The following is a 23,022-nucleotide window of genomic DNA, read 5'->3' as shown; positions in this document are numbered from 1 at the left end:
CAAGGAGGGCGGCTCCTGGCTGCTGTCTCGGGGGCTCCGGGCGGGTCTGGAGGGGCTCTGGGAGCACTGAGGTGCTGTGTCTTTCAGGACGACTGCCCCGAGAAGGCCGACGGCGACGTGGTGGATGCCGTGCCGGAGGCTCAGGAGACGGTGCAGGTCATTCCGGGCAGCAAGCTACTCTGGAGGGTCAACACCCGGCCCCCCAACTCCGCCCAGGTCTGCGCCCCCCGCCCCAGCCAGGCCCCCCAGCCGTCCACCGTCACCCAAGGGACTCCCTGCCCTCCAAGCCCTGACCCCGACACATCAACACTGTGTGCACACATCACAGTACCCGGGTTACACTGCGAGCCCTCAGAGTCTACACCGGGTGCGTCTTACCAAAAGGGCTTCCAAACCAGTTTCGAGGGGTTATTTTTCTGACTCGTCAGTTTAGGTGCTTAAATGCATTTTGATGTTTGTTTTTGAAAATTGCACTTATAATTTGCATTACATATAATAAATTTATTAAATGTAATGCAAAATTGTAAGTACAATTATAATTAAATATAATTTAAATATAAATATATTTACAGTAATGTATAATATGTAAAAATAATTACATGATAACTGTAACACATGTAATAAATTATATTTTATTTTAATATATTATAAGTTATGTGTTAGTTATATATAAAATACATACACAACATACTATAAGATTTTTTATTGTATCGTCACATCCTATAAGCAAAGCACAGCATGTGCAAAACAAAGGAAACAAAACAAAACATTCATCGGTAAATACATTACCTCAACACAGCCACTATTATAATTTTAGTAGAGTACAAACTAGTATAAAATAATAGCAAAAAAAGCTCAGGTTTAAAAATAACACTCATCCCTTTGGTTCAGTGAGCACCTCCTGATCGGTGCGGGGGGCCCAGGTCCCTGGGAGCAGAGCCCGAGGACAGGGCAGGCAAGGACCCCGGCCCTACACAGCACAGCGACCGGCCTGCCGGGCTGGGGGCGGGCCTCCTGGGGCCCTGGGGACGTGGAGCAGGACCTGGGGGAGGCGGGGGTGCGGAGGACGTGGCCATTCAGCTGCTTTCCGGCGGGGGAGCGGCCGGGGCCCAAGCCCCGCTGCTCCTCTGAGCGATGTGGGGTCGTTCGAGCAGCGAGGGGACCAGGTGGGCCCCTCTGGCCGCTTGTGGAGATAGACTTTAGGGGCCAGAGCGGGAGGGAGGCCAGGTGGGAGGCGAGTCCCCAGGTCTGGGCTGTCGGGAGGCAGAGGCTGGGGGGACGTGGGCGCAGCAGCCCCCCCCCGGAGGAGCTGAGCTGGAGACTCCCGTCCGGCCCCCAGGATGTGAGGAGGCAGACGTGCGGGTGGGACGTCAGGGTGAGGGTCTGGGTGCCCCCCGCGGGGGCGGAGTGGAGGAGCCCCAGGCGAGTGCGTGTCAGGGCAGGGAAGGAGCCCCGGCCCCGGTGACCTTGACAGCAGTGCCTCCAGGGAGCCAGTGACACTTGGCTGCTCTGAAGGGGTTTAGAGTGTCGCTGGCCCCCAGCTGGGAAGAGTGCGCAGAAGAGAGCGCCATTTATAGCCACGATTTCTGTGCCTGCTCCCCAGATGTATAATTTCACGAGCTTCACGGTTAGTCTCAATGAACTGGAGACGGGCATGGAGAAGATCCTGGCCCCCACCGACTGCCGGCTGCGCCCTGACATCCGAGGCATGGAGAACGGCAACATGGGTGCGTGGCCCCGGCTGAGCAGGCGGGCGCAGGAAGAGAGCGCGTTCCCCCCCCCCCACCATTAACCAACCACACTTCGCGTCTTCTAGATCGTGCTTCTCAAACCGTCTGTGGGGAAAGGGTTAAAAAATTTCTAGTTTGCTGCAGCCCAATTCTTCTCTAAATAAAATAAGATTAAATTACTAGGAAAATGGAATGAAAAAGAATACATACAAAATGCAAGTACGCTGTCTTCTTATTAGGTTCAACAGACAGTGAGATTACATTTCAGAAGCTGGACACATTGTTATTTAAAAGCCGCTTGGCTGGAGGGCGCCCCCCCCATGCCTGCCCAGCCCCGAGGCCCCTCTGCCTGCCGGGCTGGGCCGTGCACTTGTGCGCTCGTGCCTGGGTTTGCCTTCCCGCTGACGGCCTTTACTGTCTGTGGTTTGCTAACCCAAGTGTGACTTTTCATCTGGGGTCGGGTGTGAGGGGTGTTCCAGCATCTGCTCTCCCAGCCCTCAGCTCTGCCTGTCACCCTGAGCCCTGACCCAGTCCCCTGTGCTTGCACCCAGATCTGGCGAGCCAGGAGAAGGAACGGCTGGAGGAGAAGCAGAGGGAGGCCCGGAGGGAGCGGGCCAGGGAGGAGGCCGAGTGGCAGACGAGGTGAGACGTCTGGTGGCCACGAGGGCGAGGAAGCGGGGAGGGGGCCGCCCACCCACCGGGGCTGAGCAGAAGCTCCCCCGTGTCCCGTAAGATGGTGGCCAGCAGCTCTGGGCTGCGTGTAAACTGACGTGTGATGTGATGATGCCTAATTAGAGGGGCCACGATCCCAGGGGGAAGAAAAGACCAACGGCCGTGTCTTGTCCACTGGCCTCCTGACCGCCTGCTCTGTGTCGCAGGTGGTTTCACCGAGGCAGTAACCCGTACACTGGGACCCCCGACTGGCTGTACGTGGGGGGCTACTTCGAGAGGGATTTCTCAGGCTGCCCAGACATCTACTGAGAGACCGGACCAGCCCCCGGACCCGGAGACCCGAGAGGCTAGACTCCGTCAAGTGGCTGCTCTGAGCTTCAGTCACAGCAGAAACCAGCTTTTCTAACGGCTGTTCGTGGAGATGGCACCATCCCTGGTTGAGGATTTAATTCTAATCAACTTTTGATGGCCAAACGTTTTACTACTGTTGCAGTCTCTTCATAAAGCTTCACTTGGGATCGTCACGTTTCCATTAAGGTTTGAAAAGGAAAATTCTTTACAGTTCTCTCTTATGGGACAGAACCAGAGCTGGGGCTGGTGTAGATTACAGCACCCTCTTAATTACAAAAGTTATAAATAAAGGAAGTAACAGGACGGGGTCCACATTCCTCCTTATAACGCAGTGGCAAAGTGTTTCTGAAAGTATTTTAAATTTGAACCAGTAACAGGAAAAGATGGATCTTGAGAAAAGTCCCACCAAGAGCTTTTTATAAAGGCCAGGAATTGCTTTCTAGATTACAGTAACGCAAAAGTGAAGATTTTCAAAGCATCTGATTGAATGAAATGAAAAGTTGTCAGAGTCTGTATTTTTTACCAATCTTCAATAATGTAAAGATTATTAAGATATTTAAGTTCAAACTACTTGAATAATATTTTGCTGAAGAGCAAGATAGGCATTAACATCACGTGTACACTGTCCAAAATGAAGCATTACCACGACAACCGAGGGTGGCCAGAAACCTTGACAAAAAGTCCCCAGACGGCTCCCAGCCCTGACGGGTTTGGGAGCCCGCCTCTGGCCCCCAGGGCTCCCCTGTCACTGCAGGCCACACCCACGTCACAGAGTGAGTCACAACAGTTGGCCTGTCCCTGCAGCACCTGTGTTCCTGTCCTGCATGTGTGAAATACGAGGGACCCGCCTCTGGGGGCACCGAGGGCGGGGGGGGTCCGAGCAGTCTGCTTCCAGCGGTGTCATTACCGTTGTGTGTCCATCTCTGCACATGTCTGCACCAGTGACTGTTTACTGTCTGTAGAGAAGCCAGCACCACCGGTCGTTGCAGAGCTCTTTGAATTGAAAACAATCTGCTGTGTGCGCAGACGCACACCCGCACACGCACGCACACACACGCACCTGTATGCAGCGGTGGGTTCTCAGTGAGAGGGTGTCGGCATTTTGTGTCCCAGCTTCAAAATCACGTTTGTAATTAAAACACTTTAAAAAGCAAATCCTTGCTCTGAAGGCTTGATTCTGTAGCTTCGGAAACCCGAGGCGTGGTATCGGGGTCGAATCCCAGCGCACCTGCTCGATGGGACCCGAGCGGGGCCGCCGGCGACGCACGAAAGCCCCCGAGGACGTGTGATCTTGACGTTATGCAGAGCGGAGATTTTGACACACCTGGTCGTTAGGATGGGGAGCCCCGTGCCTCTGGTCGGGAGGCAGCGGCGGCGGCGGCGGGGCTGGGCTCCTTGTCCAGGGAACGTGGGGGGGACCCAGGACGCATTTAGAGCAACAGTGTTTAGGGCAGTTTGACAACCTCCGTGGACTATCCCATTTCTCACCACCTCCAGTAAGTTACCGTAAGGTTTGCATCTCTAGGTCCTCCCTGAGGTCAGATTCCACGTGGCCCCAGTAGCCGCTTCCTTTGCACCCGATTCAAGAGTCAAAGGAGAAAGGGCAGGACGGCCGATGACCTCAAAGCATGGCCGTTACGATCCTTTAACCACTGTGTCCACAGATGCTAACACCCACCAGAGCTGCCCCCTCAGCTTCGCCGCCGTGACACAGTGGGATGTTGGGTGTTTCTCTCTAATAAAGAGTTTTTCAGTGGAGTTTGCTTTTTGAAGGACGACCTCCCACGACCGATGTGTTTGGCCGGTGTGGAAGGTGGTGGCCTTGTCGTCGGCCCCCGGTTTGCGACTGTGGCTCTGAGGTAGGGCCCGGGTGCTTTTCGGAGCCGTCTTGTAACTCAGAACGTCCTTGTGGGATGAAAAGTAGAGCACACTTTACCGGAGGAACTTCGCCTTTTGATTTTGCTCCCCCTTGAAGGTAGGAGCCAGTCACACGTCCATCGATTCAGTGCACGTTTACCGAGAGCCACTGGAGAGTTAGCCGCACTGACGTCTCAGAGTATGTTTCATGGAAGAGAGAACTGTCATGTGCACACCGGTGCTGGCCTGATTTAACAGGCCGCCTGCTGTGGGCGACCGACGGTCGTGTCTGGGTCGCTGTGCCACCCAGGTCCGTCCCAGGAGTGGTGCTTCTCTCCCCGGCGGGGTCAAGGGTCAGGGCATCCCCGGCACTGGCCGGCCGGCTGTGGGCCCCGGTCATGAGAAGGCATCGGAGAAGCAGGCCCCGGCCCTCACGGGCATCACCGCGTTCGGCCACTCCGGGCTGCCGCGAAAGCCAGGACCCTCCAGGATATAGCATGGTGGCTCTGGAAGGGGTGAAACGAAGGTGCCAGGCGGACCTCTGCTCCTTTACAGGCTCACGGGTCTTCGCAGGGCAGCGGCACAGCCTCCACAAGGAAACGGAAGCCGGCAGTGGCCCCAGGCAGGGCCCCTGAGGACCAGCTCCGATGGTTTTCTTGGCCACGGTCTCCCTTTCATACTCTGTCTCCAAGGATGATGCTTGGGCTCGTGGAAGGATCTTCCCGAAACACGGGGAGAAGAACCCAGTACAGCGCCGATGGCCTCTGGGCACCCAGGCCGATGCTGCCGGCCACTTGTGCCAATGAGCATGGAGCTGTCCAGCTGGAGGCGTTGCCATCTGCTTGCTGGGTCCTCGTCAGGACCTGAGGCCAGGAAATCAGAACAGGACGAGAGAAGGGCCGGGCGTCTCCCGCCAGCCAGCCCTCCGGGTCGCCCCAGCAAGAAGCTGCCTCTCAGGACACCTGCTCCTGGGAAACAGTGCTCCCCGCGGAGCTGGGGATTTACAGGTTTGGCAAGTCTCACGTATCCACCAAGAACAATGAAATGAAGACATCGTTTAAAATGCTAATAAGCTTCCAAAAATCAGAATCGAGAATAGCCCTCCTCCTGTCGACCCTTGCACGCTAGAAGGGGAGGGGGCTGCTTGGTGAAGCCTTGCGTCCTGTGTGGAGCTATCGGCCCTGTAGGAGAGTTCAGTCAATAGAGAGTTCCTGCTGGTCCTGGCTTCATCTTCCAAAGGATCTTCCTATGTCCAAAGTGGGTGCGAAGATTGGGGTCCCCTGATAAAAGGGCCTGTCACCAGACCTGCAGGACATCAAGTGGTGTTTCCCTCAATACACGTCATCTTTGGGCCTATCTTGTACGTTCTCAGTGTCGGTTTCTTCGCAAAGTGAAAATGCCATTTTGGTATTTCTCGGTACATGTGTCCTGGACCGTCAGCCCTCAGCTGGATGCACTGCTCCATTCCGTCTTTGTGAACCAACCACCCTGGGCCAAACGTCTGGTGAAGGGCTGCTTGGTCTCTGCAGAGGGTGACAACGCACAGACAGGGTCCTTCCTCCATTGTCCCACGAACACTGTTCGTCCTATCCGTGCAGCACGAAAACGTCAGGCAAGAAAACACGTAGTGAAATGGATTTATTGTTATAATTTTATAATACGTAATAACTGTCAATATTCCTCTATATAAACAGAATCAACCATTCTCAGATTTTTTGGGAGGACCGGACAGATCTGTGGAGATAAGTGTTAAACCCTAGCCCTGAATAGAGATTCTTTGCAAATGGGTGGTAGTTGACATTTGTTTTGTACTGAACAATTTTTCACTGTCTGCTGCTCTGGCCTCTCTGGAAAGGACTGCAAATCAGCTGTGGATGTGTCCTTGAGACCAGGCGTCAGACGTTCGGCCTGTGTGTTCTGTAGGACTGGCCCAGTTAACGGATTGTTTCAGAAAACTGCTTGTTACAGCGAAGAGGGGGCTCAGGGGCACATGAGATGGATGAAGGGGTCTGGTTCTCTGGGCAGCGAGGAGCTCTGATGGACTCTCTTCCCTCCTGGGGATTGGAGCCTGTTGCTGGAAGCAACGGAATGCCCAGAACAGAGTGTTCGCTTGACTCAGAGGTCCCTGTGCCCGACCTGCTGCCCTAGGTGCCCAGCAGCTGTGCGCTTCCCAGGAGGGTGAGCTGAGAGGAGGTGGTGATCCCAGTAGCCACGGTGGCTCCTGGCAGAGGGACAGACTGTCCACACAACTTTTATGTCCTGGGAATGCCCAGGTGGGCATAGATGTGGGGCTCCACCATGGCCATGGTGTCTGACTGTGGGGACCACAGAGCATCAGCCCTGCCAGAGCCCGGGCCTGGTGTCCTGGGTGCTTAATCTCCACAATTACCATCCAGTCTGACCCATCGAGGAGGAAGGGGAGGCGCAGGAAGGTGGGCTTGCCTGAGGTTTCAGAGTAGGTAAGTAGAGGACATGGAATTCAAACCTTGACATACAGTGAAACTCACCCTTGTGTGCAGTTGACAGATTCATACCATCTTGTAACCATCATCACAATCAACATATATAGTTTAATGGCAAGGTTCAAGTGGGAAAGGACTGTCTTTTCAACAAATGTTGTTGGGAAAACTGGATATTTACATGCCAAAGAACAGAATTGATCCTGACCTCACACCATATACAAAAATTAACTCAGAAGGGATCAAAGATCTAAATGTGAGACCTAAACAATAAAACTCTTAGATGAAAATATAGAGCACAGAGTTCACAAATTTGGACTTGGCAGTTATTTCTTGGATATAACACCGAAGGCACAGGCAACAAGAGAAAAAAAAAAATAGACAAGTTGGACTTCATGAAAATTTAAACACATTTTGTGCATCAGACACTGGCATCAGAGTAAAAAGGCAATGGGAGAAAATATTTGCAAATCAAACATCTGATAGCAGATTAATATCTAGAGTATACAGAGAACTCCTAAAACTCAATAACAACAACAAAGAAAACCTGATTCAAAAATAGGCAAAGGACTTGAATAAACATTTTTCCAAAGAAGATATACCAATGGCCAATAAGCATGTGAAAACATGCTCAACATCATTAATCATCAGAGAAATGAAAATCAAAGCTACAACGAGACACCACCTCATACCCATTAGGATGGCTAGTATTAAAAAAAAAAAAAAAAAAAAAAAAAAGCCAAAAAATCCAGAAAACAAGTTTTGGCAAGGATGTGGAGAAACAGGAACCCTTGTGCACTGTTCGTAGGAATAAAATGATACAGCCACTGTGGCAAACAGTATGGCGGTTCCTCAAAAAATTAATAATAGAATTACCATATGATCCAGCAATTCCATTTCTGAGTATTTGCCCCCCAAAATTGAAAGTAGGGCCTTGAAGCAATATTTGTTCAGTCATGTTCATAGCAGCATTATTCACAACAGCTGAATCGTGGAAACAACCCAAGCATTCATGCACTGATGAATGGATAAGCAAAATGTGGGGTAGACGTACATACAGTGGAAGATTATTCAGCCTTAAAAAGGAAGGAAATTCTGACATGTGCTACAGCACAGATAAAACTCGAGGATATTATGCTAAGTGAAAAAAGCTAGTCACAAAAAGACAAGTACTGTACAATTTCATATATAGGAGGTACTGAGGGTAGTCAGATTCATAGGGACAGAAGGTAGAATGGTGCTGGGGTCGGGGACAGAGGGGGTGGGGAGTCAGTGTCTAATGCAGACAGTTTCAGTTTTACAAAATGAAAAGTCTGAAGGTGGATGGTGGTGATGGCTTCACAGCACCATGAATGTATTTACTACCACTGAACTGTACATTTAAAGATGATTAGGATGGTAAATTTTCTGTTATGTGTTATTTTACCACAATAAAAACAAATTGGAAAAAAAGAATCAGTGGTCGCCAGGGGTTACGAAAGAGGGCGGGAAGGACAAAGCAGAGCACAGAGGATTTTTAGGGTAGGGAAGATGCTCTGTATGATGCTATAATGGACACATGTCACTAAGCATTTGTCTGACCCGTGGATTCAAGACGAAGCATGAACCCTGATGTAAACTCGGGACCCTTGGGGACATGATGTGTCCACGTAGGAGCATGGATTGTAGCAAACACACCGCTCCGGTGGGGATGTGGATGGCTTGATGTGGATGGTGAGGAGGCCTGTGGGGTTGTGTGGGAACGCTATACTTTCTGCTCAGTTTTGGTGCGAACCTAAAATTGCTCTAAAAAAGAAAATCTATTGTTAAACAAAGAAAAAGAACACAACAACAACAAAAGCACCTGCCAAACTGTTTTCTCAAGTGGCTGTGTGCCATTTTGTATTTCCAACACCAAAGACTCCACAGCACTTAGGATTGTCAATTTTCTTTTTCTTTTTTCTTTTTTTTTTTAGCCATTCTAATAGGTGTGTTTTAATTTGCGTTTTCCTTATGAATAATGCCGTCCACCACCCTTTCCTGAATGTCAGGCCACCTGTACACCTTCCTTATGAGACGTTTGGGCGCGTCCTTGCCAGCTTCCTTGTTGCCACCCCTGTGTCCACAGTCGCTGCACCCCCTGCCTTTCACCTGAGGGAGGCACTGAGGCTCAGGGAGACAGGCTGGGTTCACAGAGCCCACGCTGGGGTGGGCGCTCGGACTGGCCTCCACGATGCCCGTCTACCTGTAGCTTGCTTCCTTACTGTAGATTTTTCACGGAAACTAGTGAAAGTGTATAAAGCTTTGTTTTTTGAGCCCTCCCAGGGCACAGGCTCCCTTGGCTCGGGGAGAGGAGATGTGCATTTGGGGCCCCTCTGAGGTCACTGCCCGGAAGGGAAGCACCATCTCCAGGTTCTGGAAGGTTGGCTTCCCTGTGGCCTCTGGTGGCAGCTTTTTAACTTTTCAAGACTTTGGACAAGTGACACCTGCCTGCTGGCCCCTTCTCAGGGAAGCCAGATTGGTTTTCTTACTGTTTTCTTGCCTGGTTTCACAAGGCCCAGGACGGTATTGCTGCGGGGGTGGTGACCGTGGTCACAGGTCACAGAATGGCTTCACGCTCACCGTTCCCACCGCTTTGGTCTCTGGAATCCTCTAGATTCTCAAAAATTATCAAGAACCCCACAGAGCTTTTGTGTTATGTGGGTTTTATCTATGGATATTTACCACATTAGACATTTTAAAATAAATATTAACTAATTTAAAAATAACAAACGCATTTCTTATTAACACAAGTAATATTTTAAAATGAAAAACAGCTCGATTTTCTGTAACAAAAAAAAAATTAGTCAATCTTTAGATCACAAAACAATGGATACAGAACTTGTGGTATTCCATCCATCAGAATATCATACAGGAGTTAAAATGGATGGGTTAGAGCTACATGTGTCACCATGAATTAAAAAAACAATGTTGCATAAAAGAATACTTTTCACTTTTATACCTTTCATAAAAAGCTTAAAAACAAATTTTACGTACACACAGATTGATAGTAAATCAGGCACGCCTGGAGCAGGGAGTCACGTGTCACTGTCAGTGCGGGGCTGGGAGGGCACACTGCTCCAGGTGTGTGTGTTCGGCTCTGCAGAAATGTACAGAGACGTAAATGATGGGGAAAACAAAAGCAGTGGGAGGGCAGTGCCTTACATTTATCTAGTCCAGGTTTGTGGAGGGCAGCTGCCTTCACTCTGTTGTGACTGCACACATCAGACAGGGAATGAGCGGGCAGCCGCGACGGCGCTGTTATAGGTGGGTCTGGGGAGGATGGAGGGCAGTCATGTCATCACTACTGTGGGGGAGGGCTGGGGGACCCCCCAGGGCCCAGCGGACGATAGGGGGGCAGCCATGTCGTCACCGTTATAGCGGGGTCTGGGGGCGCGGGGCCGGACCACTGCCTAAGCCCCGCGTTGTGCGCCGCGCGCGCCCCCACGAGACCACCGCTCGTCCGGAGGGCGCTGGGCCCACGCGCCAGCGTCCGGGGCTGCAGTCGGTCACCTTCCCCCCGGGACGCGAACCTGAGAGACCCCGCCCCGCTCCCCGCAGGTGCCCCCGCTCGGCCAGTCCCGCGGTCCGGGGGTCCCGGGTCCAACGCCCACAGCTCGGCCCGCGCCCGCCTCGCCGTTCCCGGCGCCGCCGCCAGGGGCCGCCGCCGCGCCCCTATGACACAGCAACAATAGAGGCCGCTCTGGCCCGCACGCTGCCGGCCCGCGCTTCCGCCGGAAGAGAGCCGCCGGCACGGGGGCGGGCCTGGCGGCGCGATGGGCGGCCACCCTCGCCAATCGCCCGCGGGCCAGCGCCCGTCCCTCACCGGAAGGGGCCCAATCGGCGGCGAGAGCGGTAGGCGGGGCGGGGCAAGCGGGGGCTTCCGGCGGGGCCCGGCAGGCGCCGAGGAGGAAGAGCAAGCCGTGACGGCGCCTCTCTGCCGAGTCTCGGCGCGGCCCAGGTGCGGGGTCGCCGGGGGCGGGGACGGTTACGGAGGCGGCCAGGGGCGGGGCCTGCGCCTTCGGCGGCCCCCGGGCGGGTGCCGGGTCGGCGGGGGCCGGAGAGGCTGGGGCCCGGGTCGGGGGCCGAGCGCGGGCGGGGGTTCTAGGGGCCTGACTCTCGGGCAACTCGGCCGCCGCCCCGGGCCTGCCGCGGCCGTAGCCGAGGGCGTCGGGCGGTGGGGCCTACGGGTGGGAGCGGGTCGGCCGGCCGCGGGTCTGCGTTTCCCCAGGTGCTCGGGTTTTCTCTCCGAAGGGAGCGAGCCGGCCGCGCTGCAGTTTACCGGCGGTGTGTCCGATGGAAACTAGGTTTAGGCCCAAGTGTGGTCTCCCATTCAGTGTGTTAGCGGTGTGCCTGCCCAGCTAGAGGTTTTAAATCTTTCGGAGCCGCAGGTTAAAGGACAGTTTATTTAGAAAGTACGGAAGGTGGTGTTGGTGAGGGTCTCCCGCTGTGATGGGGTCTAGATGCAGAGGTAAATTTCGTTGTTTGAGGACCACGAGAAGCTGGGGACCTGGCTCCACGGGCTCAGGTACCGTGGGGTCGGTCCACCCCAGGAGGAGTTGGGCAGCAGCTGTTGGGTGGCTGAGGCCTGTCCCCTTGCTCCCAGCAGGGGACAGCCTGGGCTTCAGAGAGAGGCCCTTTCCCTCTGCCCGTTCCAGTTCCAGCGTAGCATCTGGAGGTGCTACGGTAGTGATCGTAGTCAGGAGGTCCACGGTAGTGACCGGCTCTGCATGCTGGTCCCTCTTTCAGGATGACGACTTCAGGCGCTCTGTTTCCAAGCCTGGTGCCAGGCTCCCGTGGGTCCTCCAACAAGTATTTGGTGGAGTTTCGGGCCGGAAAAATGTCATTGAAAGGAACTACTGTCACCCCAGATAAACGGAAAGGGCTTGTGTACATTCAGCAGACGGATGACTCCCTCATTCACTTTTGCTGGAAAGACAGGACATCGGGGAACGTGGAAGACGTAAGTGTCTGGGAGCCTGAACCTCGTCCTAAGGACTCCCGTCCGGTCGTCAGGACAGCGTGGTTCTTACAGGAGGGCACCATGCTCTGGGCACAGAGCAGCTGTTTTACAGTTTGGAGTGTGTTGGTGGGATGCGTGGATCCATTAGTTTAGTGCCCTCATCAGCTGTTTTCTTTTGCCTGTGGGGCTTCCTAGTCTCAATGATTATATAGATTTCTCCCGTCTATGTATGTTTAAAACTGAAGATTAGGTGCCTAGAATTGGAGAAACCATGTAAAAATCCTGACCTTTATTACAGCTCTCCAGAAAGCTTTCTCTAGCAGTCATCTTATTTAGTGTTCTTTGTTCTTCAGACTAAATCGTTTCTCATTAGGTTTGAGAGCAGGTCAGAGTTGACTTTTTAATTCATCTTGGAATGTTGCTCCCACAACGTCTCTGTTAAAAATCCTTCAGGAGCCGGAAGCCCTCCTTCCCTGTTCAGCACCGAGCCCCTCTCCTGGCCCTCATGACCTTCGTGCGGTGCCTCAGACCCTCGTTTGTCTGCCCTGCAGAGACCCTGCTGGTGACGGGCTTGGCGACTTGCTGCCGTCTGTGTCCTGTGTCCTGTGTCCTCTCCCCCCACCCGCACGCACTTAGGCACAGGGTCCAGCCTGTTTTCCTGGAGGTTCTGGGGCTCCGCAGTGCTGTTTTCGTGGAGCTGACTCTGCTCGTCTGCTGCTCTCTGTAGGATCTGATCATCTTCCCCGACGACTGTGAGTTCAAGCGCGTGCCTCAGTGCCCCAGCGGGAGGGTCTACGTGCTCAAGTTTAAGGCAGGGTCCAAACGGCTCTTCTTTTGGATGCAGGTAAGTAGGTTTTGTTTGCATTTTGTCTTTTCTTCCTGTCATAAAATTAGGTTAGAAGCTTGTTCACCGGATGGTAGAATTCGCTTTCACAGACCAGCTGGTGCTGACCACGCTTGCCATGGAACCTAAGGATTCCAGTGTATCGCCTTGTGGTGCGGGGCATTGGGGACAGGCTCCGCCAGAGTCCAGACACTTGTAGCTGGGCTTTGGGTGCCCTTTCGAGGATGGAATTCCCTGGCTGACCGCCAGGATTGATTTCCGGGCTGGGTCCTGTCTCTGCCTGTGGTTTGCTCGTCTCCCAGCGGCCCCTCCCCCCAGGGTCATGAGCAGCCTGGACCAAAAGCAGGGGTGAGCCCGTGTGGTGTCCCTGTCCTGCCTCTTCTCCCGTGGTGTGCTCTGGGGGTCTCTGGGTGGCAGTGCACCAGGCCGTCCTCGTACCCACTGGAAGTGGACTTGCTCGTGCAGTGGGTATGCACCTGCGTTTGTAGTTTTGACAGAGGTTGGACTGCTGCCCTCCCGCCAGCACCTTCTAGAACAGGGCAGGAAAGGTTTTCCTCTTTGTGGGCTGGATGGGCTGTGTCGCGCCTGCTGAAGTAGTGTGACGGTGGCCCTGGGCAGGAAGGAAATGGATGGGCGCAGTCATGTTCCAGTAAAACTTTTATTTGCAAACACAGATGGGGTCGTGGTTTGCCAGTCGCTGGTGTAGAGCTTGTTTCTCCACAGTTTCGCCAAGAAAAGTTGTCAGACTCACACCACCCGCTGCATTTTCTGCTCCCCTTTGCTCTGAGCTCTGGGCTGTGTCCGTGTGCCTCCCCCCGGCCCCCACCCCAGGACCCTGCAGGCCCACTGCGCACACACTCGGTGACTCTTGGAGAAATGAGGCGTGGGTGCTTCGTCTCGCAGCTCTGGGGGTGCCCGCAGGGTGGTGCTGCCTGATGCCCCCCTGCCCACACCCAGGTGCCCGTAGTCAGTGCCCAGCTAACCCTGGAGGGCCACGGGCTGGCCGGTGGACAGCGGCGTGGTAGCAGGGTTATTTCACGGAAGTACACGTGTTGAAGGACCGTCGCGGAAAGAACCGCGTCTGGAGGGTCAGGGCGTTGCCCCGTGCTGAGCGCTCCTAGTGCTTTCGTCTCCCCACCTGTAAAACGGGTGTTAGCACAGCCCCAGCGGGCACATCGGGCTGCTGTCCCCGTGCACCCCGCCGGGGCCTCTCCCTGCTGTGACCGCGGACGGGTGGCCCCCTCTCCAGGCCTCAGGCCCCTCGTCAGCATGGTTGTTGCTGGGTGGGCCACTCAGCTGCGCCTGCTGCCGTGTCCTCCCCACAGGAGCCCAAGACGGACCAGGACGAGGAGCACTGCCGGAAGGTCAACGAGTATCTGAACAACCCGCCGATGCCCGGAGCCCTGGGGGCGAGTGGGAGCGGAGGCCACGAGCTGTCTGCGCTGGGCGGTAATGGTCACCTTCCCGGATGTGCGGTGAGGGCAGAGTAGGTTTCCGCCGGCGTGGATCCCTGGTGGTGCGGGCCGGTGGTTTTTAAACGGACGTAGAGGTGTCCAGGTTAGAAGCGCCTCTCGGCAGTTCCCCCTCGGTGCTCCCATCTCCACGTGGTGAAGCGGTGTGCGAGCCCTGCTGCGCTGGCTCGTGTCGGGAGACACTCGCCGCACAGTCCGGGGCAGCCGAGACGGGGACCGGCGCCTGGACCGTGGCAGCGGGCGTGCGCACGGCTGGAGGCCCGGGCCTGAGCGCCTCCTGTCTTCCAGGTGAGGGCGGCCTGCAGAGCCTGCTGGGGAACATGAGCCACAGCCAGCTCATGCAGCTCATCGGACCTGCTGGCCTCGGAGGGCTGGGTAAGGGGCCGAGGGCCCACGGGAGCCTCTGTTAGGAGTTGAACAACTTGCAGTTTCTGATCGGTTCTGAGCGACACCTGTGAATGTTCTGTGTCCTGGCCTCCCTGGGGAGGGGGCTGGTTTGCCTTAAGGTTTGACCTGGGAGCTGGGTGGGCAAGGCCTTCCGGGGCCCCCAGGGAGGACCCAGTTCCGTACCTCAGGGGAGCACGGCTGGCTGAGGTGCCGGGCCTGAGGACGCGTGCTCGGGGCCCTGGTCTCCTGGGTTGGCCTGCCTGCTGCCAGCTCCTGTCGGGCTCGGGTTGTGTTTCTGGGACACTTCGGAAACGCTGGTTACTTTGTACGGGATTTGAACTCCATGTTACCTTGAACCCAGGTGCATTAGTAGGGTCACGGGATGGAGAATTGATCTGATTTAGCAGATTCAGCGGCCAGGACGCACCTGAGTAGTCGCTGCTCCTGGGCCCCCGCAGGCCCGCTGTGGTCACCACCTCCCCTGCTCGCCCACTGGCTTTAGTGCGGGGCCTTTCTGCTCTTTGGCGGGGGTGCGGGGCTCTCCGGCTGGGCGTGGTGTCTGAGCTGCGTCTCCTTGCTCCTGGTAGGTGGCCTGGGGGCGCTGACGGGGCCGGGCCTGGCCAGCTTACTGGGGAGCGGAGGGCCTCCAGCCAGCAGCTCTTCGTCCAGGTGAGCCTCACGCTCGCACACTCTGGCGTGGCCGAGTGTCCCCTCCTTCACGGGGGCCGGACGTAGGAGGTGCCGAAGGACAAAATAGGCATCTGGGGAGGGTCCATCGTTTTTCGTGGTTCAGGCTCTTCCTGGGGTCCTGGCAGCACGAGAATGTCGGGGGCAGGACCGACGCGTTGTGGCGCCTTGGTGGGCGCGTAGCCGCTCCAGTGCTGGCCTCGCTCTTCCCAGCTCCCGGAGCCAGTCGGCAGCGGTCACACCGTCCTCCACCACCTCTTCCACCCGCGCCACCCCAGCCCCCTCCGCTCCAGCAGCTGCCTCAACGACCAGCCCGAGCCCCGCGCCCAGTTCAGGTAATGGAACCAGCACGGCAGCCAGCCCAACCCAGCCCATCCAGCTGAGCGACCTTCAGAGCATTCTAGCCACTATGAACGTGCCGGCCGGGCCAGGAGGCGGCCAGCAAGGTAACACGTGCTCCTCGGCTCCAGGCTGGGGGGTGAAGGCGCCTGCTGCCCCCTGCCCGCCCGCTGGCTTTCCAAGGCACGGGTCCAAGCATGTCCCCGGGCCAAGCTGCTGCCCTGCACGTGTCGCCTCTTCCTCACCTCACCTCGCCATGCCCGGCAGTTCTGCAGCTTGGAGTCTGTCACTGTCCTCCTGAGTGGGCATCTGGGCTGGCCCCCAGCCGCTGATGGCCGCCTGCTTGTGCCCTAGTGGACCTGGCCAGCGTGCTGACGCCCGAGATCATGGCCCCCATCCTTGCCAACGCGGATGTCCAGGAGCGCCTGCTGCCCTACCTGCCGTCCGGGGAGTCGCTGCCGCAGACTGCGGAGGAGATCCAGAACACGCTGACCTCGCCCCAGTTCCAGCAGGTAGATGCGTGGCCTGGGTGCCCCGCTGTGCGCTCGGAGTGGGGGACACTGCCCACTGCAGCACGGTCCCCCAGCGCTGAGCGCCCCTGCCCCTGCAGCTCCCCCAGTTCTTTGCATGGACTCAGGCGCCTGGCTCTTCCCTGCAGGCCCTGGGCATGTTCAGCGCGGCCTTGGCCTCGGGGCAGCTGGGCCCCCTCATGTGCCAGTTTGGGCTGCCCGCAGAGGCCGTGGAGGCCGCCAACAAGGGCGGTAAGTACTTGCCCCTCCGCCTCTCTGCCACAGTTGAGGCAGAGGTGGTTTTCTCCTTGCATTTGAAAGAAAAGGCCTTGTCCATTTGTGGAGCGCGGGGCTGGCTTGTCCCGCTGGCCCTGGCCTCCATCTGGTTTTCACCTCCCGGCCCCCTGGTCAGCAGGGCCAAGCCAGGGTCTAGGAAGGTCACCTCGTGCTTTTCACTTCGTTTTAGACGTGGAAGCCTTTGCCAAAGCCATGCAGAACAGTGCCAGCCCCGAGCAGCAGGAGGGCGACGGCCAGGGCAAGAAGGAGGAGGAGGAGGACATGAGCTTAGATTAAGGGGTTCGGTCGCCGCTGTCAGAAGGGCGGCGTTCCAGCTCGTGCGGCCTCGGTAGCGGCGTTAGTGATCGCACCCCGCTCCCCTCTGTCCCAACTTGCTAATCAATAAAAGTCTTTTCTTTTATCTGCCAACTCTGGTTTGTCTGCGTGCCCGGGGTGGGGTGCAATGGCCCCGTCCGTCCCCCTATCAATCATCAGTCAATCAGTCAATCAATCAATCAATCAATCAGCCATCAGCGAGACGGGAGCTGGTGCGGGAAGCCCCTCCAGGTCCCGGTTCTGACTGACTGACTTTGAGGGACAGCCACGCTGGGGGAGGGGCTCCCCACGTGAGTGCTGTGCTCGCCTCGGGCCTCCAGACCCGCTGGACTGCTTTGCTTTTCCTCCAGTTAAAGTCGACACTCGGTTACACAGAAGTGACTTTAATTTTTGTTTCAAGAAGCAGGGACGAATGACTTACAGATCTCCCATTAAAAATTGGTGGAAGGGAAATTTCATAATTAAACTGAAAGATAAAAAGTATAAAACCCCCATTTTGCAGCGTTTTACCCTTTCCCTTAGAAAGTCAGACATAACTTAAACCATTCCCAGAAATAAGACTCATGGCCCGGAGAATCTGGAGTCTACATAAACAAACGTACACAAACTTGATCTAAAAAGTCGGCCGAGGGCGGTGTTGTCAGCAAGTTGTGTGGCGGGGCTGGGGGTTCCGGGGGCAGGACCCTGCCCGATGGGGCAGCCTGCCTGGGGGCTCCGGGCCTGGGGGCTCTGAAGACCCTCTCTCCTGGCTGCTGCAGCGGGTGGCTGGGGTCCCAGAGGGGCAGCTGTGCTACGTGGCTGGGCAGCCGCCGGCCCCCACTGCCCCCTGCACGCCCGCAGCGCGAGGCCAGGAGACCAGGGCCTGGTTCACGACCAGGTTCCGCATGCAGCCGCGGTAGGCGGGAGGCCGCATCCAGGGTTCTGTGGGTGGGGGAGGGAGGGAGACGGGTCGGAGCAGAGGCCGGCATCCCACCAGGCCTCGGTCTCCCCGCTGGGCTGGAAGGCAGGGTGACCCCAGTGCCTGGTCCCCAGGGGCAGCCTTCCTCCCTCCCCCTGCCCCCAGGCCAAGGCCACACTCACCAGGCAGGCCCCCGAGGTACAGCGGCACCGGGGCGTCAGCCAAGGCGGCCGGCGCGGGGCCCAGGGTGTGGTTGCTCTGCAGGTCCACCTCCAGCCGCAGCCTGTTCCCACCTTTGGTCACTGCCGGGCACAGGTTCCTTGTGGCCGGGCCGGGGGGCCCCTCACCAGCCACAGGGCCAGGGGCCCTTTGCCCCTTTGCTCCGGCTTTTGAGTCCCTGCCCGCCCCCCCACCCCAGGGGTCTGCAGCTGCCCCCAGCGGGGGTGGGGTCAGGAGGGCCCAGCTCACCTGCTAGGCGGTGCCACTGCCCATCACACAGTGCCTCGGGGAGCGTCACCAGTGTGGAGAACTCGCCTGAACCGTCGTCTGCCCGCAGCAGGACCTGGGGCGGCAGGGGGTCAGGAGGGCCCTACCAACCCCAATCTCGCCCTGAGGCTGCGGCCCAACCTGCTTACCTGCCTCCCCAGCACCCGCAGCTGCAGGTAGGGGGGCGCCGGGCCCCGACCCAAGTGGAAGACGAGGCCGGTGGCTGTCTGGGGCCGCACCTCCAGCTCCAGGCCCAGGTCAGGCAGTGTGGCCCCCAGGGTGTCTGCAGGGAGGGGCCGTGAGAGGAGGAAGGCCTCGGCCCCAGGCCCCCCCCCCGACCCCGTTCTGGGCATCACTCCCACCCCAGCCCAGGCACGTAGGGGACTGGGGGATGCCAGCAGGGGACAGACCTAGAGTGATGGCTCCTCCGCTGCCTGCAAAGAACAGGCCCTTCTCCAGGGGACCTGAGAAGCAGGGTGTGGCCCCCACCACCCGGGTGGGAGCCCCCAGGAGCTGCCCATCCAACCTCAGTCTCTTCACACAACCGCTGAACCCGGAGCGCCTGATGGCCACCTGTGTGGGCACAGAGGGGTGACTTGGGTCAGGTCCCTGGGGTGCTGAGGAGGGCGGAGAGTGTCCAGCGGGGCAGGGGTGGGAAGCTGGGGCGAGGTGGTTCTCACCGGGAGCTGCGGGCTGTGGCCACCAGCAGGGAGGCCCCCCACAAAGAGAGTGTGTGGCCGGGGGCCCTCCTCCCCCTGGTGCCGCCGGCCCGGCCCCTCCTGGCTCTGGGCCCAGACCTCGTCCGTCACCAGCTGGATCCGAGTCTTCTCCCAATGCACAGACACCTGGGAAGTGGGAAGGCACATCAGGATGGGAGCTCCCAGGGCCACCGCCCCGCCCCGCCCCTGCGTCCCCTCTCCCCAGCCCCTCACTGTATGCCACCGGCCAGTCCGTGAACGCTGGCGGCTCTGGACTCGGAGCTGGGGCCCAGGGCCTTCGGTCTGAGCGACAAAGCGTCCGTGGCTCAGGAAGAGGGCTAGGGAAGGGCTGCTGGCCGTCAGCGGGGCAGCGAGGAGCAGGAGCCCTCGGGGGGCATGCGGGCGGATGAGCATGGAAAGCTGCGACCTGGAAGCCAGGCGGGGGCATCAGCCTCGGGCTGCCCCCCTCCCCCCAGCAGCCCCCTCTCCCCACTGCCGCCCCCGTCCTTACCAGTCACTGGTGGGGGGTGGGATGTGTGCAAACTCCAGGTAACTGGACAGGGGACCCCCAAACTGGTAGGCGTCTCGTATGGCCCTGAGGGGCCAGGCTGGCGAGCAGGAAGCGTCCTGGGCGGGCTGCCGGCTGCGGCGGGAGGCCTGGGGGGTCGGATGGGGATGAGGGAATGCAGGAATGCATGGAGGCCACCTCCTGCCTACCCCAGCCCCATGCCCCCACCTTCCGAGACACCGTGGCCCGCAGTCCGCGCGGGCTCTGCTCTGGGGCCTGGGTGTGCGGGGCCGGGACGCAGCCTGAGCTCACGTTGATGCCCCCCAGGTTCTGCTGCAGGTCAAGCACGCGCTGCGGCCCCAGGAGCCTGCGGAGGGCGGGGGGTACACGCGGGTCAGTGCTGGACCGGGCCAGCGGGCTGCCGCCAGCCCTCCCGAGGCCCACTCGGCTCACCGCTGCACGAACACGTTGCTGATGCAGCCACTGAAGTTACGGAGGGCGTCGGACTTGGGCAAGCCCCCCAGGAAGAGCTGACTCGACCCCTCAGGCTGGGGCTGGGGCTGGGGCTGGGGCCACGGCTGCTGGTGGGACTTCATCTCCTGAAGCTGGTCGTCCACATAGAGCCAGACCCTGGCGGGGAGAGCAGTGTTTCCCCTGCCCTGCCCCCCGCCCCCCGGCTCTACTGCGCCCCCTCCCTGGAGAGACTAGGTAAGCTGGACTCACCCCGTGGTGTTGCTGTGGAAGGTGACATAATGGGGGGCCCCATCGGCAAAGCCCCGTCGTGTTTTCACCTCGGTCCTTGCAAGCCGGAGGGTCACGTGGCCCTGCTGCAGGGACACCTCGCATGGCCCGGTCTGGGGACAGTGGCTGGGTCAGCGGGCCAGGCCGGGGGCCCAGACTCCCTCCCTCGGGCCACCAGCCCCGCCCTGCTGCCCCAGAGGGGGCGGGCGGACGCACCGGGGACTCTTGGTGGAAGAGCAGAGCTCTGTCCTGGCTGCTGCGGAAGCCGAAGCCGGAGTAGACGTTGCCCGTGAGGGGCACGGCGTTGCTGGGGAGCGCCAGGCGCAGATAGCCGTGGCCATGGAAAGTCATGGCCCGTCCCACCTGCGGGCAGGGCGACCGTGAGGGCCTGCGGCGGCCGGAGAGGGCGCGCAGCTGGGCGAGGGAGGGGGCTCACCAGTAGGTCGGCGGTGCAGCCGGAGCTGATGCCCGTCGTGTTCAGCCTCTTGAGATCCACGTACTTGCCCAGAGCTTTGATGCCCTTGATGCAGCCGCGCACCGAGCCTCCGGAGGGGAAGAGCCGCCGCAGGCTGCGGGGACGGTCCGCGGGACGAGCGTCAGGGGCGGCCTCCCCCGGGCCCTGCCCGCCGTGCCCGCCCCACGTGGGGGCCAGGGCTCACCTCGGGGGCAGCTGGCGGGCTGGCACGCCCCCCAGGTAGTAGGCGTCGGCCAGCTCCAGCGCGTGGCCCTGCTCCACGCTGAACACCGTGGTCCTCTCCACGCGCACCAGCACGCGCTTCCGGCTGCCCCCCAGCAGGAACACCTGGATCTGGGAAGCGCCAGCGCGGGCTGGTACCTTCAGGGCGAGCTGCGACCCCCCTGCCCCTTCCCACGCCAGGCCCCCCCACCCCCGAGCCCAGCCCAGCCCTACCGCCTTGCTGGTCGTGGTCAGAGGCGGCGGGCGCTGCAGCGGGTCGGCCTCCTTCAGACCCGCGCCGAAGTCGTAGAGGAACACGAGGCTGCCTTCCCGCACGGCCAGGCACAGGAACTGGTCCTGGGGGGGAGGGGAGGGTCAGCGTGGGCCGGGCGGGCTGGCGGGCCGGGCCGTGAGGACGGTGGACGTGCCTGGTGCCGCATGAAGAAGATGATCCCGCTGTAGGACACAAGCCGCAGCTCCTGGTCGAAGCGTTTGGTGTTGCTGAGCTGGCTCTCCACGCTGATGCGGGCGAAGCCAGAGCCGTCCAGGTAGGAGCCGTCCGTGAGCCAGGGGTCCCCGGTCGACTTGGAGCTGCAGGTCAGAGGGGGCAGGGTCAGCCGAGGGTGGGCTGAGTCGGGGTGAGGGGGGCTCAGGCCGCACATACCGGGCACAAGGCTTATCTACGGCTGTGTCCAGCTGGAAGGTCTTCTCGAAGTTGTAGAGACTGACCACCTCTTCGTTCAGCGTGTCCAGCTCGATGCAGCCCCGGTAGCCAGGAAAGCGCAGGGGTTCGGGGGGCTGCGGGCACAGCACACGGTCAGGGAGCCTCCCCGCCCAGGACAGACCCAAGGGGAGGAACTCGGGCTACAGCACGACGGACTGAAGCCAGACCCTGAGCAGGACTCTCTCGGACAGGGGTGCGGGGCAGGGTGGCCGCGCACCCAGGCCGCGCCGGGCTCACCGTGAAGTTGCCAGGGTAGCCCCCCACGTAGAAGACGAAGTCATCAGGCAGCACGTTGAGCAGCCCTTCGGCCCCAGGGGCCACCGTATCACCCTTGGTCTCCTGGACCATCTGATTCTCCACTGTGACAGACATATGGCCAAACTGGAGGGTCCTGAGGGCAGAGGTAAGAGAGGGAGGCGTGGACACGCGGCCACGCCTGGCGGGGGCGGGGAGCACCGTGGGGGCCGGGCCTCCCACCTGTCAATGCTGACGGCTGCGAACTGTTCACCGATGTCCTCGTCGATGCTGAGGACCGTGGGGCCTGCCTCCCCGAGGCGGTACACCCAGTGCACCTTCTGGCCACGCAGAGCCACACCCATGTAGTCGCCGGTGGCCTGTAGTGGCAGGAGACTCAGAGGGACAGGGACCCGGTGTGGGCCACCCGCTCCGACCTGGCGCCCGGCTCCACCCAGCCCACCGAGCCCGCCCGCTACCTGGCGGCTGCCCATGTACAGCACAAACTGGTCCCCGGCGACCTGGCCGGGCGCCGGCTCTGGGCTCTGCAGGTAGAACTTGAGGGCGGTGTAAGAGACAAGGCTGGCGAGGTCCCGAGGGGCGCGCAGCTGCACCCCTGAGCTCCCGTTGAACTTCATGGGCACCTTGACCTGTGGGGGGCGCACAGCCCATCAGCGTCTGCCTCCTGGTCTCCCAGACGCCCACCTGGCCCTGGCACTCGCACCCACCTTATTGGCAGCACCCCGGGCCTGGGCAATGAGCTCCCGCACGCGGCCGATGCTGGCCGACAGGGCCAGGCTGGCGTTGTGCGTCCCACGGTTCTGCAGGAGGCTCAGCTTGGCCAGCAGCTGCGGCAGCGTCTTCTCCAGGGTGGACACTGCAGGGGGGGAGCGGATGGGGGGAGGCAGCCCTGAGCCCCTGGCCTCCCCACCGTGGCCCGCCCTCTGTCAGGGCACCGCGCGCCAGGGCCCACCTGAGCGGCCTGCGTCGAGCACCACCCGGTCCAGGTCCTGGCTCCGCAGCCCCTTGTACTGGCCCTGCCACCGCTCCACGTTTTTCTGCATGTCTTGAAGCCGGGAGTGCACGCGGGCGGCCGTGTCCTGGGCTTCGGTGACCACGGCCTTGGCGTGGGCTATCTTCTTGCTTGTCTCGTCTGC

General features: G+C 59.2%; 3 protein-coding genes across 5 annotated transcripts in view; 2 read left to right on the top strand and 1 right to left on the bottom strand.

The window, feature by feature from the left end:
• OSBPL2 (oxysterol binding protein like 2) overlaps positions 1-3,908 on the top strand; it is a 34,569-nt gene extending 30,661 nt beyond the window's left edge. Inside the window, 4 exon segments of the mRNA XM_061210385.1 lie at positions 88-216; positions 1,604-1,727; positions 2,282-2,372; positions 2,609-3,908. Of these exon segments, the coding sequence (XP_061066368.1) occupies positions 88-216; positions 1,604-1,727; positions 2,282-2,372; positions 2,609-2,711 (447 nt within the window). The 3' untranslated portion in view covers positions 2,712-3,908.
• A 7,057-nt stretch (positions 3,909-10,965) lies between these two features.
• Positions 10,966-16,985, top strand: ADRM1 (ADRM1 26S proteasome ubiquitin receptor). 3 transcript variants are annotated; one of them, XM_061209178.1, is made up of 10 exons: positions 10,966-11,048; positions 11,837-12,050; positions 12,778-12,894; positions 14,220-14,343; positions 14,655-14,741; positions 15,341-15,422; positions 15,654-15,886; positions 16,134-16,291; positions 16,438-16,540; positions 16,755-16,985. In XM_061209178.1, exons 2-10 carry the CDS (start codon positions 11,838-11,840, stop codon positions 16,859-16,861), a joined length of 1,224 nt encoding a protein of 407 aa, XP_061065161.1. In that variant the 5' UTR covers positions 10,966-11,048; position 11,837; the 3' UTR covers positions 16,862-16,985. The 3 variants fall into 3 exon arrangements, with proteins under 3 accessions (XP_061065161.1, XP_061065162.1, XP_061065160.1); XM_061209179.1 differs by lacking the exon at positions 10,966-11,048 and adding an exon at positions 11,335-11,615 and having other exon boundaries at positions 15,654-15,775; XM_061209177.1 differs by lacking the exon at positions 10,966-11,048 and adding an exon at positions 11,339-11,615.
• Positions 16,986-17,267: 282 nt separating this feature from the next.
• LAMA5 (laminin subunit alpha 5) overlaps positions 17,268-23,022 on the bottom strand; it is a 52,682-nt gene continuing 46,927 nt past the window's right edge. The window contains exons 59-80 of the mRNA XM_061207758.1: positions 22,839-23,018; positions 22,594-22,742; positions 22,345-22,515; positions 22,109-22,245; positions 21,869-22,022; positions 21,572-21,705; positions 21,336-21,498; positions 21,142-21,264; positions 20,891-21,039; positions 20,668-20,800; positions 20,448-20,594; positions 20,214-20,344; positions 19,944-20,120; positions 19,719-19,857; positions 19,494-19,639; positions 19,217-19,409; positions 18,965-19,129; positions 18,695-18,857; positions 18,434-18,567; positions 18,267-18,360; positions 17,981-18,100; positions 17,268-17,821 (exon numbers count right to left, since the gene is read on the bottom strand). Of these exons, the coding sequence (XP_061063741.1) occupies positions 17,691-17,821; positions 17,981-18,100; positions 18,267-18,360; positions 18,434-18,567; positions 18,695-18,857; positions 18,965-19,129; positions 19,217-19,409; positions 19,494-19,639; positions 19,719-19,857; positions 19,944-20,120; positions 20,214-20,344; positions 20,448-20,594; positions 20,668-20,800; positions 20,891-21,039; positions 21,142-21,264; positions 21,336-21,498; positions 21,572-21,705; positions 21,869-22,022; positions 22,109-22,245; positions 22,345-22,515; positions 22,594-22,742; positions 22,839-23,018 (3,233 nt within the window). The 3' untranslated portion in view covers positions 17,268-17,690. The remainder of the gene's footprint in view (positions 17,822-17,980; positions 18,101-18,266; positions 18,361-18,433; positions 18,568-18,694; positions 18,858-18,964; positions 19,130-19,216; positions 19,410-19,493; positions 19,640-19,718; positions 19,858-19,943; positions 20,121-20,213; positions 20,345-20,447; positions 20,595-20,667; positions 20,801-20,890; positions 21,040-21,141; positions 21,265-21,335; positions 21,499-21,571; positions 21,706-21,868; positions 22,023-22,108; positions 22,246-22,344; positions 22,516-22,593; positions 22,743-22,838; positions 23,019-23,022) is intronic.

Source organism: Eubalaena glacialis, chromosome 13, assembly GCF_028564815.1.
Source record: "Eubalaena glacialis isolate mEubGla1 chromosome 13, mEubGla1.1.hap2.+ XY, whole genome shotgun sequence".
Taxonomy (NCBI): Eukaryota; Metazoa; Chordata; class Mammalia; order Artiodactyla; family Balaenidae; genus Eubalaena; species Eubalaena glacialis.
Note: the sequence above shows the minus strand (reverse complement) of the source record. Positions and strands in the feature narration are given on the sequence as shown.